General features: G+C 35.3%; 2 protein-coding genes across 2 annotated transcripts in view; both read left to right on the forward strand.

The window, feature by feature from the left end:
• The first annotated feature begins 5,554 nt into the window (after window positions 1–5,554).
• On the forward strand, window positions 5,555–8,512 carry LOC132558962 (E3 SUMO-protein ligase ZBED1-like). Its single transcript, XM_060223588.1, has one exon. The coding sequence runs from the start codon at window positions 5,674–5,676 to the stop codon at window positions 7,708–7,710; it is 2,037 nt and encodes a 678-aa protein (XP_060079571.1). The 5' UTR covers window positions 5,555–5,673; the 3' UTR covers window positions 7,711–8,512.
• A 4,304-nt stretch (window positions 8,513–12,816) lies between these two features.
• Window positions 12,817–17,284, forward strand: part of LOC132558938 (ubiquitin carboxyl-terminal hydrolase 34-like) — a 46,832-nt gene continuing 42,364 nt past the window's right edge. Inside the window, 5 exon segments of the mRNA XM_060223558.1 lie at window positions 12,817–12,859; window positions 13,396–13,483; window positions 13,825–13,991; window positions 14,052–14,212; window positions 14,493–14,543. Coding sequence (XP_060079541.1) covers window positions 12,817–12,859; window positions 13,396–13,483; window positions 13,825–13,991; window positions 14,052–14,212; window positions 14,493–14,543 — 510 coding nt within the window.

Below are 17,284 nucleotides of genomic sequence, written 5' to 3' on the forward strand. Positions count from 1 at the left end.
ATTCATTCCTTTGTCTGGTGACATGGGCAATATGTTAACGTCAGTAAAACCTACTGTCAATTACTACCCGTGGATGTTAGATACAGGAAGAACAACACATATATATACAAAACATATTTGTCGTTTCTTATTGATATGATTTAGACGGTTTTACTCATTTGTTGGTGTCACATAGCTGGATTTACCCATCTATCAGCTGAAAGCCGTGTTATAATGTACTGTGATTAAAAGTTTCTGTACAATGCCTCGGTAACACACATATTTGACAAGTCTTTTAAGGGCCGAAGGTTATATATGCAGTTTGAATTCGGCCCACTACCTGACTTGCTGAGTTAAGGTATATCCGGCACGTGAAACCAGTCCGACCATGAAGTTGTACTGGATAGTTGTAGCTGATGTTTCACCAGAGGATCACCCCTCTCGTATCAACCAGTCATTCAGTCAATTCAGTTGCGGTTAAGCAGTTCCGCAATCAAGTAACCTTCTTAAATTTGAAAACGAAACATGGAAACCAGAATTGAAAGTCTTTAGATAGATTTGATTATCAAATTCAGAAATAGAAAACTGATTTTTTTTTTTTTTTTTATTAAGATAACTTTTTTTCTTTGTTCGTTGTATTCCGGATTTAAAAAGTTCAGAATAGTTTCACAAAGACAACTTGCATTACCACCAAAACAAGCGTTTTGTGGACCAGTGTGACAGTGGACAGACATTTGACTTTACTTCCGGTCTAGTGATTATTGAACAGACGAAGCCAGATGAGATGTCGCGGTAAGATGGACAGCTAATCACATCGACACAACTAATCCATGTGGTAATGACCCATAAAGAGGCTAAAGCTGGTCAGTCTGTGTCATCTGAAAGCTTCTAAACAGCGCTTTAGTCGGACAGAATGCCAATATAGTTGAGTACATGAGTGATAATCAAAAATCCAATCGTTTATTTGAAAGGGGACAAGAAGCACGAGATAGGTAGGCGCGTGAAATTTATTGTCCGATATGTCGTCCGTATACTTCTTATTTATATAATTATTTCTTTCTATTAACTCGTAAAGCGCCAACCATTAAATCTAGTTACCATCTGAAGTAATGGATGCATCCCGACGATGTCGATTTTTATTACGTACTAATGTCGAGATGTCTCCCGTACGGGATTGCCTTTTCCACTTTAGAAGCCAAAAAGACCCGAAGCCAATGACAGTTGCCTACACGAGATGTTCCACAGTATCTGACGCTTGACATTCATGTAAAATTATACCGCGATTGACCGTGCTGATTGTTTAAAATATACTGCGTGACAATAAAAATACTGTAAATATTTCGAGTTCTTTGATGTGGTTACCATGGCATGCTCGTGTATATTTCTAGGATAGTTGGTCACAGAAGAGGGCCCGTCTAGTAGGACCAGTTAAGATCTTTCCTGATGTAATGCTTTATACCAGCATGTTAATATCATTTTAGCTAATGGACCAAAAACAAAGCCTATTATTTACAAACTGGTTATAAAAGTTCACTTAGTGCGTATTCAAATTGGTGAACGTCTACATTATGACGAGAAATCACTCGATAACAATGTTTCATCATTGAACATGTAATGATTTTTAACTTAAAACACTGTTATAGTGAATCATAAACTAACAATGGCGTTTCACTCAAAACACTGTGTTACGGTGACTTATTCCTGAAATATCACGAAAGTTCAGTGAAATTTCATTCACACAGTGGGTTGTCGGGTGGCGGAATAAATAAATTGTATTATTATATCCAGACAGTGGGTTGTCGGGTTGCACAATAAACCAACTGTATTATTATATCAAAACAGTGGGATGTCGGGTGGCACAATAAACAAATTGTGTTATTATATCCAGACAGTGGGTTGTTGGGTGGCGCGATAAACCAACTGAATTATTATATCCAGACAGTGGGTTGACGGGTGGCACAATATCTACATTGTATTATTATATCCAGACAGTGGGTTCTCGGGTGGTGCAATAGATAAATTGTTTTATTAAATCCATACAGTGGGTTGTCAGGTGGCGCAATTAAGAAATAGTATTATTATATCCAGACAGTGTTGTCGTCTGGAACAATATATAAATAGTGGTATTATATCCAGACAGTGGGTTGTCGGGTGGCGGAATAAATAAATTGTATTATTATATCCAGACAGTGGGTTGTCGGGTTGCACAATAAACAAACAGTATTATTATATCCAGACAGTGTTGTCGGGTAGCACAATAAATAAATTGTATTGTTATATCCAGACAGTGGGTTGTCGGGTGGCACAATAAACCAACTGTATTATTATATCCAGACAGTGGGTTGTCGGGTGGCGGAATAAATAAATTGTATTGTTATATCCAGACAGTGGGTTGTCAGGTGGCGGAATAAATAAATTATATTATTATATCCAGACATTGGGTTGTCGGGTGGCGCAATATATAAAGTTTATTATTATATGTATATCTAAACAGTGGGTTATTAGGGAATATCTACTTAAAGGAATATGCCATCGTTATACAATAAAGGGATAGTATTTATCAAAATGATGTGTTATTGTCTGATAATATGGGTTATACAATGAAGACAAAGCAAAAAAGGGTTATATTTCAGCAATAATGGGTTATCGCCAGGAAAAGCGGGCTATCATTTCAGGATTCATTCAACAATGGTCATCATTCAGCAGCAGCGAGTTCTAGTAAAAACGGGTTATCATTGAACAAAAACAGGTGATCATTGAACAAAAAATGGATGATCAACCATGAGTAATGGACCACCCTTTAACAACAAAAGGTGGACCAGCGATGATGGGATATCACACGATGATGGGTTATCATACCGTAATGGTATCAATATTAGGAAAAATAGAAAAAAAAATGTATCGACCTAAAATGACACATTTTCGTCCAATGATATTAGGTCATTGGTCAATAATGTTCAGTAATCTACTCACTGATAATGGGTTTTCAGCTTAGCAGCCAGCAGCAACGGTGGGTCATCACCCAGCACTAACAGGTTGTCACCAAGCAACGGCGAGTTTTCACCTAGCAACAACGGGTCATCCCTAAGGAATTATTTACTATCATAAAATGGTGGGTTACCGCTTGAAAACCATCGGTTTTCATTCAGTAATATATCATTTGTCGCAACACAATACTGAGGATTTCCATCCAGTAATTATCTGGCATCATCGCATCCAAGCCATTCATTGACTGGCATACAGGAACGACATCTCCTTAAATGGTGATAACTTAACAAAAACTGAAATAAAAAGGTACATTAATCATATAAAAAAAACTCTTCTATATATCGAATACGTTAGGTAAACCATTAATTGGGATATGTAGCGATTGACGAATTCGGAATCTACTAGGTATATATACTAAATAGATATCACTCTTAATGAAAGATTCCGTAGTTGATGTTTAGAGAAACATGTAGCTAATGATCTACGGTTGTCAGTCTGTTTTGTTGGTAAACTGGGAAATATCTTAGTACGAAACAGTATCGCAAGCAAAAATGACTGAGTATCATAATTTCTCACAAGAGAAATTGGTTTTATCTCGATGAGATTTAAAAATGTGTTTGAAAATCAACTGATTCATGTTTGTTCCGATGACTGGACATGATCTTGGTATTATATAATGGCCGACGGTTGAAGGCCCATTTCCGACTTAAGTTTCATTTGGTCTCAACTTGAAAACAGAGTGAAAGCGTCTTGTCAGACAGTGAAGGATTCCCGTCAATCACAATGGAATGTCAAGAAACAGTGACGTTAGTCAGTGTTTTGGCATGAATCGTTAAAGAGCATTTTGATAAAGAAATTTGCAACATGTTTAAAGAAATTCCAGCTTCGTTCGATTGCCGTGCACTTTTCTTCTTTATGTTATGAAACTATGTCAGAACAAGGTTATTTCAGAGATCAACTTGTGACGTCTTAAAATTCACCAAACTCTGAAAGTGTTACGACATAAACGTCGGATACAAGACAACCCATCTGTCTATAGTAAAAAATGGTGAAGAAAACTCGCTAATTACAAAAATCACTGGCATATTCTGCCGTCCAACAGCTGCACATGTCAAGTACACATGAAGAACGATAACTCTTGTTCATAGTCAAAGCATCACAAACTAACACTCCATATTATATTATATTAGAAACGTATACCATTCAAGAGATATCGCTTACGAGAAGTGGCAAGTAAATATATCATGACATGAAAATTCTCTGAGAAAATAGAGTGATACGATATTTAGGAAAATGTGATAAGTTTACTTTGAAGAAGTAACAGAAATGGTAATCCTTTAAGAAGACATAGATACAATGTAGTGAAATTCGGGTTAGGTCCTCTTAATGTGCTTTTTATAGGATTACAGTGGGATATTTTTTAATCCTCAACAACTTGCACTGTTCAGAAATATTACCAATGCTTATCCGCTGTTTAAAAGGGTCGTTTATCCAAAGGCGATATGTAGGCCTTGTATTATGAAAGCACTACTGTCTGTGTAGTCTTAAAGCTCTATGGTTAAAAAACGATTCGTAGGTTGATCAAAAATGTTTTCAAAATATAACAATAGTGTTCTACATTTCAACAGAAATATGATGCTACCTTCGGACTTAACAGCAATATCAGCGGAAGCAACAGTTTGCTGAACTTATCAGAAGTTCGCTTTAGTGAGTCTTCGGAATATAACCATAGACACTGGTATATGATTTCGGATTTAGATACCACAGATACTTAATAATCTATACCTTGTTTGATATACACAAGTAACGTCTCTGCTATTAGAATATCATTAGATATTTGTTTTTGAAGTTACAGCAGAATCCATACTTCCAAACCAGTCATTAAAGAGTATGGTTATTATTTCACTGAATGTTGAACTAACTCTTGTTATATATTCATTGTATTACACAACATAAGGACGAATGTCCTGGAATTAAGTAGCTAACTCATGACTGTAACGTTACACTATAAATTATTACCACTAATCCGGATCATTCTACATGATACATACTCATTGTAAATTTTACCTTTGACAGTGCAAGGGACAAAGGTCAAGTCAGGTCAAATGACGATATGTAAAAAAAACCACTTCGGACACGGATCTTAACACTTCTACATTCACATATATCAGTGCAGAACAATATAGCCGACGGCGATATGAATGTATACAGTGTGTGGCGATTGTTATTGTTGTTCAACATCGCCATTTTACCACAGATACATATATATGGATTGGGAAATGAGTTGAGTACTGCTGGCAGCACTACCACACGTACAGCCGATTGATAGATACGATTTATCGGAAATGTCAGGTACACTGTGATCGATCGTCTGCTAGCTTCAATGAAGCGATTCACTTGCCGCGAGCGTGATAGTGCCCGCGCACTATCGTTATCAACGTCCAGTCTAGGTCGCTCTGATATTTACGACGCTTTTGTATAGTATCGCCAACTCGGCTCGCTTAACCGTGTTTCGCCATAGTAACTTGTGTGTAGCTGTGTTCCACTTTTTAATCAGCTTGTGAACATATGTGTGGCTAAATATAGCAATCGATATTATACGCCGCGTAGGCTGTGCAGACATTTTGTTTGTGATCGCGATAAATCGACAGTAACAACAGGAGCTATACACATGGCGTGAGTAAGACCTTATATATGTAGTACAATATGAACACCAACACAACGATGGAAGCGGAACGATATGAGTATATGCAAGAGTATACACAGATATACGATTTTCCTGGCAAGTCTAAAAGCACTGTTTGGAAAGACTTTGGATTTTACAAATCACCCGATACTGGGTGTTTAGACAAATCGAGTGCTGTGTGTAAAATTTGCTGTGCTCTCGTTAAATACTGTGGCAATACAACCAATCTTCATACGCATCTCGCCAAACATCGGCCAAAACAGTACAGTAGGACCATCAAGTACGATGACGTTGTTATGTCTATCGACGAAGCTAACTTTACAAGTAATCGTGACGGGAGTATAGGGTCTTCTCGGAGTCCCCCGAACTCAGAGACCATCACTGCGACAGTCACGTGCGGGTCTCCGCCGGGGACGTTCCCGACGGTACAGACTATGTTGATGAACAGCAACCATGCCCAATCACTCAACAATTCACTAACCGAGTACCTGATCTCAAACCTACTTCCACCAAGTATGGTAGACAACACGGCCTTCCGGAATATGATGAGAGTAGCCGATCAAGGTTACAATATGCCGCCCAGTCAGTACTTCGCGGAATCACTTATTCCACACTGTTACAGCGAAACGAAGCAAAACATTCAAGGTCTTTTGACAAGTACTGAAAACGTCACCATATCGACAGATATATGGACATCGAACCTTACAGATACCGAGTTCGTAACACTAGTTGTGCACATGATCGATTGTAACTGGGAACCCCACTCCTTCACACTGTTTACATTGGAAATGGATGAGGACTCGAACCGGATGTCCTCATCTCTACAAACTATGCTGCAGCAATGGAGAGTCCCAGCTGTACCAATTATGGTAACCAATAGTGATGCTAGGGTAAAATCCGCGACCGATATTCTTGGCATTCGGAATATTTCCTGTCTTGGCAATGCCATCAGCATGGCAGCAAATGATGTTTTAACGTCGACAGGAGTGCCAAGTATCATTGAAAACTGCCGAAACTTTATCAAATCATTAAATCGGAACGGAAAAGACAAAACGAAATTTAGAAAAATGCAACCGGAAATGGATGATATCGAACTCAACATAACCGGGAAGTGGACTACCACATTTGACATGTTGATGAAAATATGCAAGAAAAACGAAGCAATACAGTCTATCAAACAGAGTGACAATTTCACCACAGACACGAAATCACATGCCCTCGATCTGGAAACGGTAGAAAAAACAAAAACAATCAAAAATGTTTTAAGGCCACTTAGAACAGCTGCCAAACTTCTTTCTGATCAGGGTCCGTCGACTGCCTCCATGATACTTCCGGTACTGCGCAAACTTCAGTTGACTTTAGCTGTGAAAGACGAAGATCAGGACTACAGTACTCAGTTGAAGAGGAGGATACTAGATTTTCTCTCGAACTTGTATCAAGATTCTAATGTTAGAGAATGCTTGTTGGTCAGTTCTATCCTTGATCCTCGATATAAAGATTTGAACTTTGTTGATTCCACCGAACGCAAACAAGGCAAAGCGGAGCTTGCCGACGAAGCCACTGTGCTGTACCGGAAAAGCAAGGGTGAAGAGCACGTTGATCTGACAATATGCAACATCAAACAGGAACCGGGCTTGGAGGTAAGTCCTTCCTCTTCTTCGCTCAAGGAATCGGTACCTGCAAAACGACCTCGTATCGAACAGGATGTCGGGGACGATGACAACGACTGGCTAGCAGATGTCGTCTGTGTGAAACCTGAACCTAAAAAGAATAAAATTTCACTCGAGGAGACAGTACTGGCTGAAATAGATCGCTATATGTCTACAGAGCAAACGACCACTCCGCCATTACAGTGGTGGAAGAATCGAGAGGCAATGTACCCAATATTGTCGAGGTTAGTTAAGAAATATATGTGTATCTCGGCCACAAACGAACAGTACGACAGAACAGTCAGTTCAGACCTTCAACAAAAAGCCTGGTTTAACCAGCGTGCCATGTTACCACGGGACTGTGTGGACATGATGGTGTTTCTCAACAAAAATTTCTTTAAATTCTAACTATGATGGGAAATTGACATTGTTCTATCTCTGTGGCTTTTATTATGCATGTTTTGATAACATGTAAAGGTTTTCGATTTGTTTGACGAAAGCTCAGATGGAATATAAAACAAACCAAATTCGACTGCAATTTAGCAGTTTGAGAAGTCCTGGCAAGCATTTAGTTCTTAAGATTGATGTTTCATTAATGTGATCATGATAATTGATACCTGTAAAATGTTAGAATATAATCCTTTTCATTCAAGAGCTTTGTTTGTTTGTGTGAATGCGTATAAAATGTTGCCTTTTTTGTTTAAAAAAACTTATCGTTTCCGAAAAGATGGAGACAACAAACACGGTTTACGTTGTGTTAACAGTCAAAGCAGTCCAATTTTTTTCTATAAAATTCTACCGATCTTTCCTTGTATATGATTTAATCCAGTTTATCATACCATGTATATTGTCTTGTGTACATGTAAGTTGTCCATAGTCCTGATTTATCTTATCTTTTTTACTGGTGCACTAGTAAACGGTATTCTTATTACACTGTTATTTGCTAACGTAAATTGTGATCTATCTCGAATACAATGTAATTTTACTTATGTACATTGTAAGTTAGCTTGCATGTACTGTAATTACCTTAAGTATAATTTGATTTGTCAACATTTATTATACAGTATACTATAATTTATCGGATGTATACTGTGGTTTACCCTTGGAATACTGTATTTACCCTGGATATACTGTAATCTATCTTTCATATATTGCAATCTATATAAAGTCTACAGTGATTGATCTTGTGTGTACTGTAAATTAACTTACACAACAGTAATAGTATACTTTAAAAAGTATTACACATATCTATCTTACATATACTATAATTCAACTTAAGTATACTTCAAACTGATATTTGATTTATATTATATATACTATAATTCAGCTTAAGTACACTTAAAACGGTATTACATATATTTGATTTATTTTAACATATATTGTAATTCAACTGAAGTATAGTTTGAACGGTATTACATATATTTGATTTATCTTACGCTGTAATTTATCTTAGTATACTTTAACTTGTCATATACGTATAGTTTATCTACAGTATATATTGTAATTAATCTAGCATTTATTCCAATCCACTATACTGTTACTATATATACGCTACTTAATATTTTTCGATAAAAGAGGATTGTTGTAGCGTTTTCTCACGTGTACCTATCAACATATTTTGTCTCCAGATGTGGCACCACATTCACATTGAATAGTTACAGCAAGCAACATAAAACCTTAAGTAGCCCTGTTTCTGTAAACCAGTCTCGGCCCCCATTGGCTGTCAACCTTATTGCTATACGAATGGAGGTAACTATGGGAGATCAGATTTGACCGCAATCAGCCGTAAAGTATCGTGCATTAAGTCAATTTAGGTGCTATGGGTCTGTATGTGTATAATATTTTTCAGGGTTTTATATAAATATGTTATAATCATAAGTGTTTTCGATTTAATTCATGATTTTTTTTAAAATATATGTATTTCTATATTTGTTGTAACAATGAAACAGCGGTCTGTCTAGTTGGCGTGTCGCAATGATGCTGCTACATTGTTTGTACAAAAATACGTCATCTCACGATATCCTACATTTTTTGTGTACAAGAAAGTCCTACGCTTTGTTTTAAGTACTGTGTCTGTTAATGTGATGAAGTAGTTCTGACCAATATCTCGGTCACAAAATACGATAGCATTGCATTCAAGGTAACTAACAACTATACAGACGTTCATTTTATGTCGTTATTTGTGTTGTGAAAAAAAAAAGCATTTTTTTACTCTTGAGTTCGTCGACTCCTGTTGTTAATATTTGTTAACTAAAAATAAAAAAAGTTCCTTTACAAATGTCAAAGACATGATGTTGTTAACTTATTTGTGGAATTTCTAAATTTTAACCACGAACGGTTAAAGTATGGGATTGAAGGATAAAGCAAGTTTCTGGTTTGCAGAGACCAAGTCTATTTTTTGAGATAAGAATAAGGAAAAAGGTCCGCCCGCCCATGGTCCAGTCTGCACTGCACATTTTACGTCCACTTCAAAGGCCATTCGGCCTTTCAGCGAGCGAGAAAAAATAGAAAATGAGTAGGAAGAAAAAAGTATTAACAATGAAGTGATGGCAATGAGAGTGAACTGCATATTGTCGATATGTTCAGTAATAAGCCCACTTGCCCGATCATAGGTGTGCTTCGGTTTCTCGATTAACAGAGGACTTGGACACGGTTGAGCGAAGTCGAGGCAAAAATCAAAATAAAGTGGGCTTAACCATACACTTTAATACAGGATGATTGAAGAAGAAATACAGTATTAATACGTTTTAACTATGGACATCAAGTTAAAGGCGACGAGTGTGTCTGATTACCTGAGGTATCTACACAATGCTATTGCTACTCTAGTGCTGGTATTAATATTCGACCCTCCTTTCACGGGCATACAATATAAAAATTAACTCCCTAAAGTAGTCTATGGTGTCGTTGATTAAGCCCGCAACGCAACCCCTTTCGATACATCTGGTTTTTATTTCCCTTTTAAGCGTTTTTCCTAGGGTCTTCATGTTTTGTCCTCGTTTGCTCGATCTTGAATTAGAATTTCTATTTTGTTTCTTATCTAACATTATCTCATTATTGACGTTCTTGGACTAGACAACAGTAAGATTAGCAATACAGCAGGTAAATGGTAGCCTGACAGAAGGGTAATTTATTTGGCATGTATTATTATTTTCTTAATATCAAGATGATGGTGAGCATCGAATAATGTCAATAGGTTTTCTTATCTCATGCGGTTATCAGATCACACTCATTTTCAGAGAAAGGGCCAGTGAAACTATGTACGCTGAAGTGGAAAAGGTATGGGATGGAGAGGCCATAGCATAAGGTAAAGGGCGAGTGACAAGAACAATGTTAGTGACAAGTCTAGAAGGTCGAGTTGTACTCTAAAACAGAATGACAAGTATGGCAGATCTGTGGAGAGTAAGTGACAAGTATGGAAGGTCTGTACAGAGTAAGTGACAAGTATGGAAGGTCTGTACAGAGTAATTGACAAGTACGGAAGATCTGTACAGAGTAAGTGAAAAGTATGGAAGGTCTGTACAGAGTAAGTGACAAGTATGGAAGATCTGTGGAGAGTAAGTGACAAGTATGGAAGATCTGTACAGAGTAAGTGACAAGTATGGAAGATCTGTACAGAGTAAGTGACAAGTCTGGAAGGTCTGTACAGAGTAATTGACAAGTGGAAGATCTGTACAGAGTAAGTGACAAGTCTGGAAGATCTGTACAGAGTAAGTGACAAGTATGGAAGATCTGTACAGAGTAAGTGACAAGTATGGAAGATCTGTACAGAGTAAGTGACAAGTATGGAAGATCTGTACAGAGTAAGTGACAAGTATGGAAGATCTGTACAGAGTTAGTGACAAGTATGGAAGATCTGTGGAGAGTAAGTGACAAGTATGGAAGATCTGTGGAGAGTAAGTGACAAGTATGGAAGATCTGTACAGAGTAAGTGACAAGTATGGAAGATCTGTGGAGAGTAAGTGACAAGTATGGAAGATCTGTACAGAGTTAGTGATTTCTACAAGAGTCTTAGGTAAATAGTCTTGTGATACAGTACGCCAATAAGATAATAAATACAATAAGCATGTTTTAGTAACGTGGAAACTGAAAAAAGAGTTTAAACGTTAAGATAACGACTATCATGTTTGATATAAACTTCTGTCAACTTTAAATCTGATGATAAATTTAGAATGTATCGTCAAGGAGTGAAATAAAAAAGTTTTATTATTGAAATAGCTTTGGTGATGTGTATAACCCACATATGTGTTGAATCATAATACACCAGCGATTAGTTAGTCCAGATAACATCGTTGAGGTCACCGGTACACAACAGTGATTTTCCCTGTCTTGCATGTAAGTAGTTGTTTTAAACATTGAATGTTTTGATAAAGGGAAAACATGGAAATTTACAAGTGTTATCGGTGACGTAGTTGGTACAGTTCTGTGTGCATCATAAGTCATTCTTTCGTTATTTCTCAGTGATATCTCATGCATAATTACCTATCTTATCCAAATCACAGGGGATCCAAAAGACAATATTTTTTTAGTAGCCACGTGCTGTTTCAATGCAGTGAATTACGTTTCTATGGTATCGAAATTGTTGGTCCCGTACGAATCACATAACAGTTTTACAAAGGTCGAGTCTTAATTATTACTATGTTAAAATATTTAAATTACCTTATAATTTCTTAAACATGTATTATCCTAAATCTATTATCTTAACAATAAGATATAGATTCTAGGTATCCCATGTCTCTTATAACATATTGTATATAACGAAACTTAACTTAAAGAGGTGGAGCCTCGGGCCCCATACTGGTCGGAAGGCATCGGGCTGATAAGGTACATGAATATTGTTTTATTTATTTTTTCCAACCATGGTACGTTTCTCTTTGAGTAGATCTAGAAATTTAAGATGTTAGATTAAAGTTATTTTATTTTATCACATTCCTCAATTAAGCAGTACCGATTAACGACTTAGTAACAGGAATTAGACGAATTCACTTTGAAATGAGTCTGTTTTGTCTAGATTGTTTCACTTATTAATACGTGAAACGACTTGATCGATGAAGATTATATAACCTCCTTCTCTAAATATATGTTAATTGACAGCTGGACCTAAATCAATGTAAAATTCTGAAAAATTAATAGGTACAGAAACCAATTATTTGCATAAAACCATTTTTACACGAGTTATGTCCCTTTAGCAAGGTATTTTTCTTCGCTGGGTAACACCAATATGAAATAGAAATCATATGTATTTGCAGAAATGTGTTGTAAAAATAATTTGAACAATTCAACTTTGAAAGATATTATATATTATCAATGGAAAAATTGAAAATAATATTTCAGAGTCATTATAAATCCGGAAATTACCGAAACTATCCGAATGAATGAATGCAAAACAATATGGCGGGATGTTTTACCAAAGCAAAGAGTGTGAAATGAATTTGTAAACCCAGACGACATTAGTTAACTAGAAATGTCGTGACAGCGATTTTATCAACAGTGCAAACGTGCCAAACCATTACCAAGATGTGTGATATATGTTCAGATTTGCTCTTTATGTTGGAAAGCTGTGAGTATGATCGAAGACCTGAAAGATCCGCGGTCCGAATTTACTTTCATGATGAGCATCACTTTGAAAAGCATACCACGAACAACTGATTACATCTAACTATGTATCATCTTTGTCTGCTCTAACCGTTTTATTTTAGTCGTACGAATTAATGTTTAGTAGAAGGACGGACGAAACAAACAACATCGGCCTGACCGGTATTCACCAATACCAGTCTGTTAGATTTTACAGCAGATTGTAGTTTCCACAACTCGCACATTTTCCAATTTGCATAGAATGAGGATGTTGAAAAGAATGCTTTGTCATTATTCTAAGATTGATTAATAAAACAAAGTGGATGGTTCTGTCCTGGGTAGGGCATGTTCTACTGTAAAAGGTTATAAAGCCATTGGTCTTGATCAGACAATTGTGTGCAGTGCTAAAATACACCGGTTATCAGGAGAGAAACATGATTGAGATAGCTAAATTCTTGTCCGAATACAAAGATACAGACTTATACATTTATTTCCATTATATTTTATATTTCTCTGTTGTAGACGAAGAAAGATGTCAAGTTGGTGGCTTCCAGATGAGCAAGAAGGACATTATGTCCTTTGTAAATTTTGTTTGTGTTTGGCCTCAAAGGTTTGTGTAGATATTTTAAGTATCCAGTTACAAATAAAAGGAAATTTGAAAGGTTGTTTCCATCTTGTAAATATGATAAATTTATTACATATATAGGCTGTGTTTACTGGTCATACATGCTGAGAAACAAACTTCAATAAAAAACACGATAAAATAAACTGACATAATTATATAATACTATATCTACAGATCAATGCTATTTTATCTTTATATTTCAAGACCTTTTAGCTCATTCTGACTTTTTCATAAAATGTTGTTACAGAAAGACAAAAAAGGAATGCATGATCTATTAGTTTATGGAATTGTTATGAAATGCTGTCCTTGCTTTTATTTTATTGTAGACAATGTATGTGTTGCTTCAAAAATTCGAAAAATTTCGAAAAGCTCAACAACATGGTGCAGTTGATATTGAGTGTAGCTATTCGAGTGATCCAGACATTGCCAGAAGATTTCCAGCAAGAACAGCAGAGACAGAAAGACAAAGAAGCTGCTCAGACTGAAGAGAAAAGTTCAGATTCAAAAGAGAAAGAAGAAAAAGATTCAGAGAAAGAAGGAAAACCAGAAAAAGAAGAAAGAAGCATGGACACTGATGAAGATGATGAATCTGAAGATCCAGAGAAATGGAGTATGGAAGAAAAAGAAAAATTGCTTCATTCTGTTACCAAAATATTCCTGATGAACTTTCCATCCTACATAGCTTACAAACATGTTGTTCATCCGTCTCGAGAGGCAAGTCCATATTTTTTTTTTTATAAAATGCTGTTCTACAAAGCAGTAAGAGTGGGTGACATGATAGTACCTTCACCGACATGATAAATCACTCATATGAAAAAAATGTATCGGTTCACATACTGGAGTAACTGTACTAACCTGAGGTAAGGTTAAATTTTCAAGATTTATCCTTGAAGAAACATTTTATGCAGCAATATACATGAATATTTTTTTTTTTTTTTTTTTTTTGTTAACTTAAATGGGCATGCTTTTAGTTTCTGTTGCTTATACTTTTCAGGACCATTCACAGCAAGAAATTAGTGCTTTGAATAGTTACTGTGAAATATCAGTAAGTAAATTACTTATGTGTTATTACTGTTTTTGTAGCATGCTTCAATATGACACGTAGTATCTAAACTCTACATATATCTGTCATGTATACTACATATTTTAGAATCTTTGGTTTGGGAATAAAGATGCATCATCTTAGATTGAATAATCGATGGTTATGTCCAGGAAATTTAAATAGGTGCTGTTACATTAAATGATAATTTTTTCTGACATTTCATTATGATAACTGCATGTGTACTGTCATTCAAAAGTGTCATTTTTCAATATTTAGCTTGAGTTTTGTTCTAGATTAAATGCAGCTGTTTTGCCTGTGTTATAATTAATTTGATCTGCATTTAGGTATAAAGGGAACCAATGCATACAGACAATAAACACTGGTTTTATATATTCCATTATGATTTTTGAAACCCTTATGCAGTTATGATACCAGGGCTTGCTGCTTCACCAGGAACTGATCTGATGTTCATAAAATACATTTATTTAAACAAATATAGAAAAATTCTTTTAGTGCTGCTTTCATAAACATAGATTTGGTACAACAGCGTTATTCTTGAAATAACTGATTTTCACAAATGTGAATATTGATACCTAAAAGATTAGACTCAATGTCAATGTTGACATGGATAGGAAATTCCATATGGTTGTCGCTTACCATCTTAGATTTTAACATCTGAAGTGTCTGCAATTACTATAATAGGAATTTTTAATATTTTCAGAAAGAAAGAATTTCTCTCTTCCATTCACATTGGTTTATTTCAAGTTTGATTTAGAATTTGAATTTGCCTACCAGATACTGTCTTTATGATATATATAGGACTCATTTATTAGGTTATTAGATTTCAATGACACATTTATGTAGTACTTTTGTATAATCAATTCATAATCAATTCCTGTATTAAAGTTTGATACTTTATAAAATGAGACTGTTCTGTTTTGAAAGAATTACCAGATTTTCAAATTTTCATAAGATTTATCAAGAAAGCTACCAAATTCCCAAACCCCTGAGTAGAATGTTTATTAAATTTAGGCATATTTAATGAGAATGATTGTGAAGTGAAATCCAGATAATTAATGTTTGAGAAATTATAGAATGATTCGTGTTGTAATTGAACTTTTTCTTCTATAATGTTCACTGAATTCCTTTATAAATCATTGTGCTCAGTCAAAACCAAACAAATTTTAATGTATATGACCTGATTTATACATAATACTGTAGCAAAAATATTGTATTTCTTTCCTTTGTGATGAATTAATTGTAATTATGCATTATTATTTAATCTGAGTGAGGAATTCTTGTTGTTATAAGCAGTTTCTTTCATCATTACTTGTAAGTGCATCAATTATACCAGGTACTAATTATCTATATATCTGATATTCTGCTTGTAGATGTAATAGTGGATGGAAATGGGAGAGACCCTGTACATATATAAGATATATATATTGTTTTATGACTTATATAGCAACCTGGACATATGTTCAGTATTGTTAGGCATGCTAGAAAGATTTTAATAGCAACATGGACATATGTTCAGTATTGTTAGGCATGCTAGAAAGATTTTAATAGCAACATGGACATATATTCAGTATTGTTAGACATACTAGAGAGATTTTAATAGCAACATGGACATATGTTCATTGTTGTTAGACATGCTAGAGAGATTTTGATAGCAACCTGGACGTATGTTCAGTATTGTTAGACATGCTAGAGGGATTTTAATAGCAACATGGACATATGTTCAGTATTGTTAGGCATGCTAGAAAGATTTTAATAGCAACATGGACATATGTTCAGTATTGTTAGACATGCTAGAGAGATTTTAATAGCAACCTTGACATATGTTCAGTATTATTAGACATGCTAGAGACATTTTAATAGTATCATGGACATATGTTCAGTATTGTTAGACATGCTAGAGAAATTTTAATAGCAACCTTGACATATGTTCAGTATTATTAGACATGCTAGAGACATTTTAATAGTATCATGGACATATGTTCAGTATTGTTAGACATGCTAGAGAAATTTTAATAGCAACCTTGACATATGTTCAGTATTATTAGACATGCTAGAGACATTTTAATAGCAACATGGACATATGTTCAGTATTGTTAGACATGCTAGAGGGATTTTAATAGCAACATGGACATATGTTCAGTATTGTTAGACATGATAGAGGGATTTTAATAGCAACATGGACATATGAAATTTTAATCAGACATATGTGTTAGACATGCTAGAGGGATTTTAATAGTATCATGGACATATGTTCAGTTATGATAGAGTAATAGCAACCTGGACATATGTTCAGTGTTGTTAGACATGATAGAGGGATTTTAATAGCAACATGGACATATGTTCAGTATTGTTAGACATGCTAGAGGGATTTTAATAGCAACATGGACATATGTTCAGTATTGTTAGACATGCTAGAGGGATTTTAATAGCAACATGGACATATGTTCAGTATTGTTAGACATGCTAGAGGGATTTTAATAGCAACATGGACATATGTTCAGTATTGTTAGACATGCTAGAGACATTTTAATAGTATCATGGACATATGTTCAGTATTGTTAGACATGATAGAGGGATTTTAATAGCAACATGGACATATGTTCAGTATTGTTAGACATGCTAGAGGGATTTTAATAGCAACATGGACATATGTTCAGTATTGTTAGACATGCTAGAGGGATTTTAATAGCAACATGGACATATGTTCAGTATTGTTAGACATG

Source organism: Ylistrum balloti, unplaced genomic scaffold (genome assembly GCF_031769215.1).
Source record: "Ylistrum balloti isolate Yb309-2 unplaced genomic scaffold, AGI_CSIRO_Ybal_v1 Utg370840, whole genome shotgun sequence".
Classification (NCBI taxonomy): Eukaryota; Metazoa; Mollusca; class Bivalvia; order Pectinida; family Pectinidae; genus Ylistrum; species Ylistrum balloti.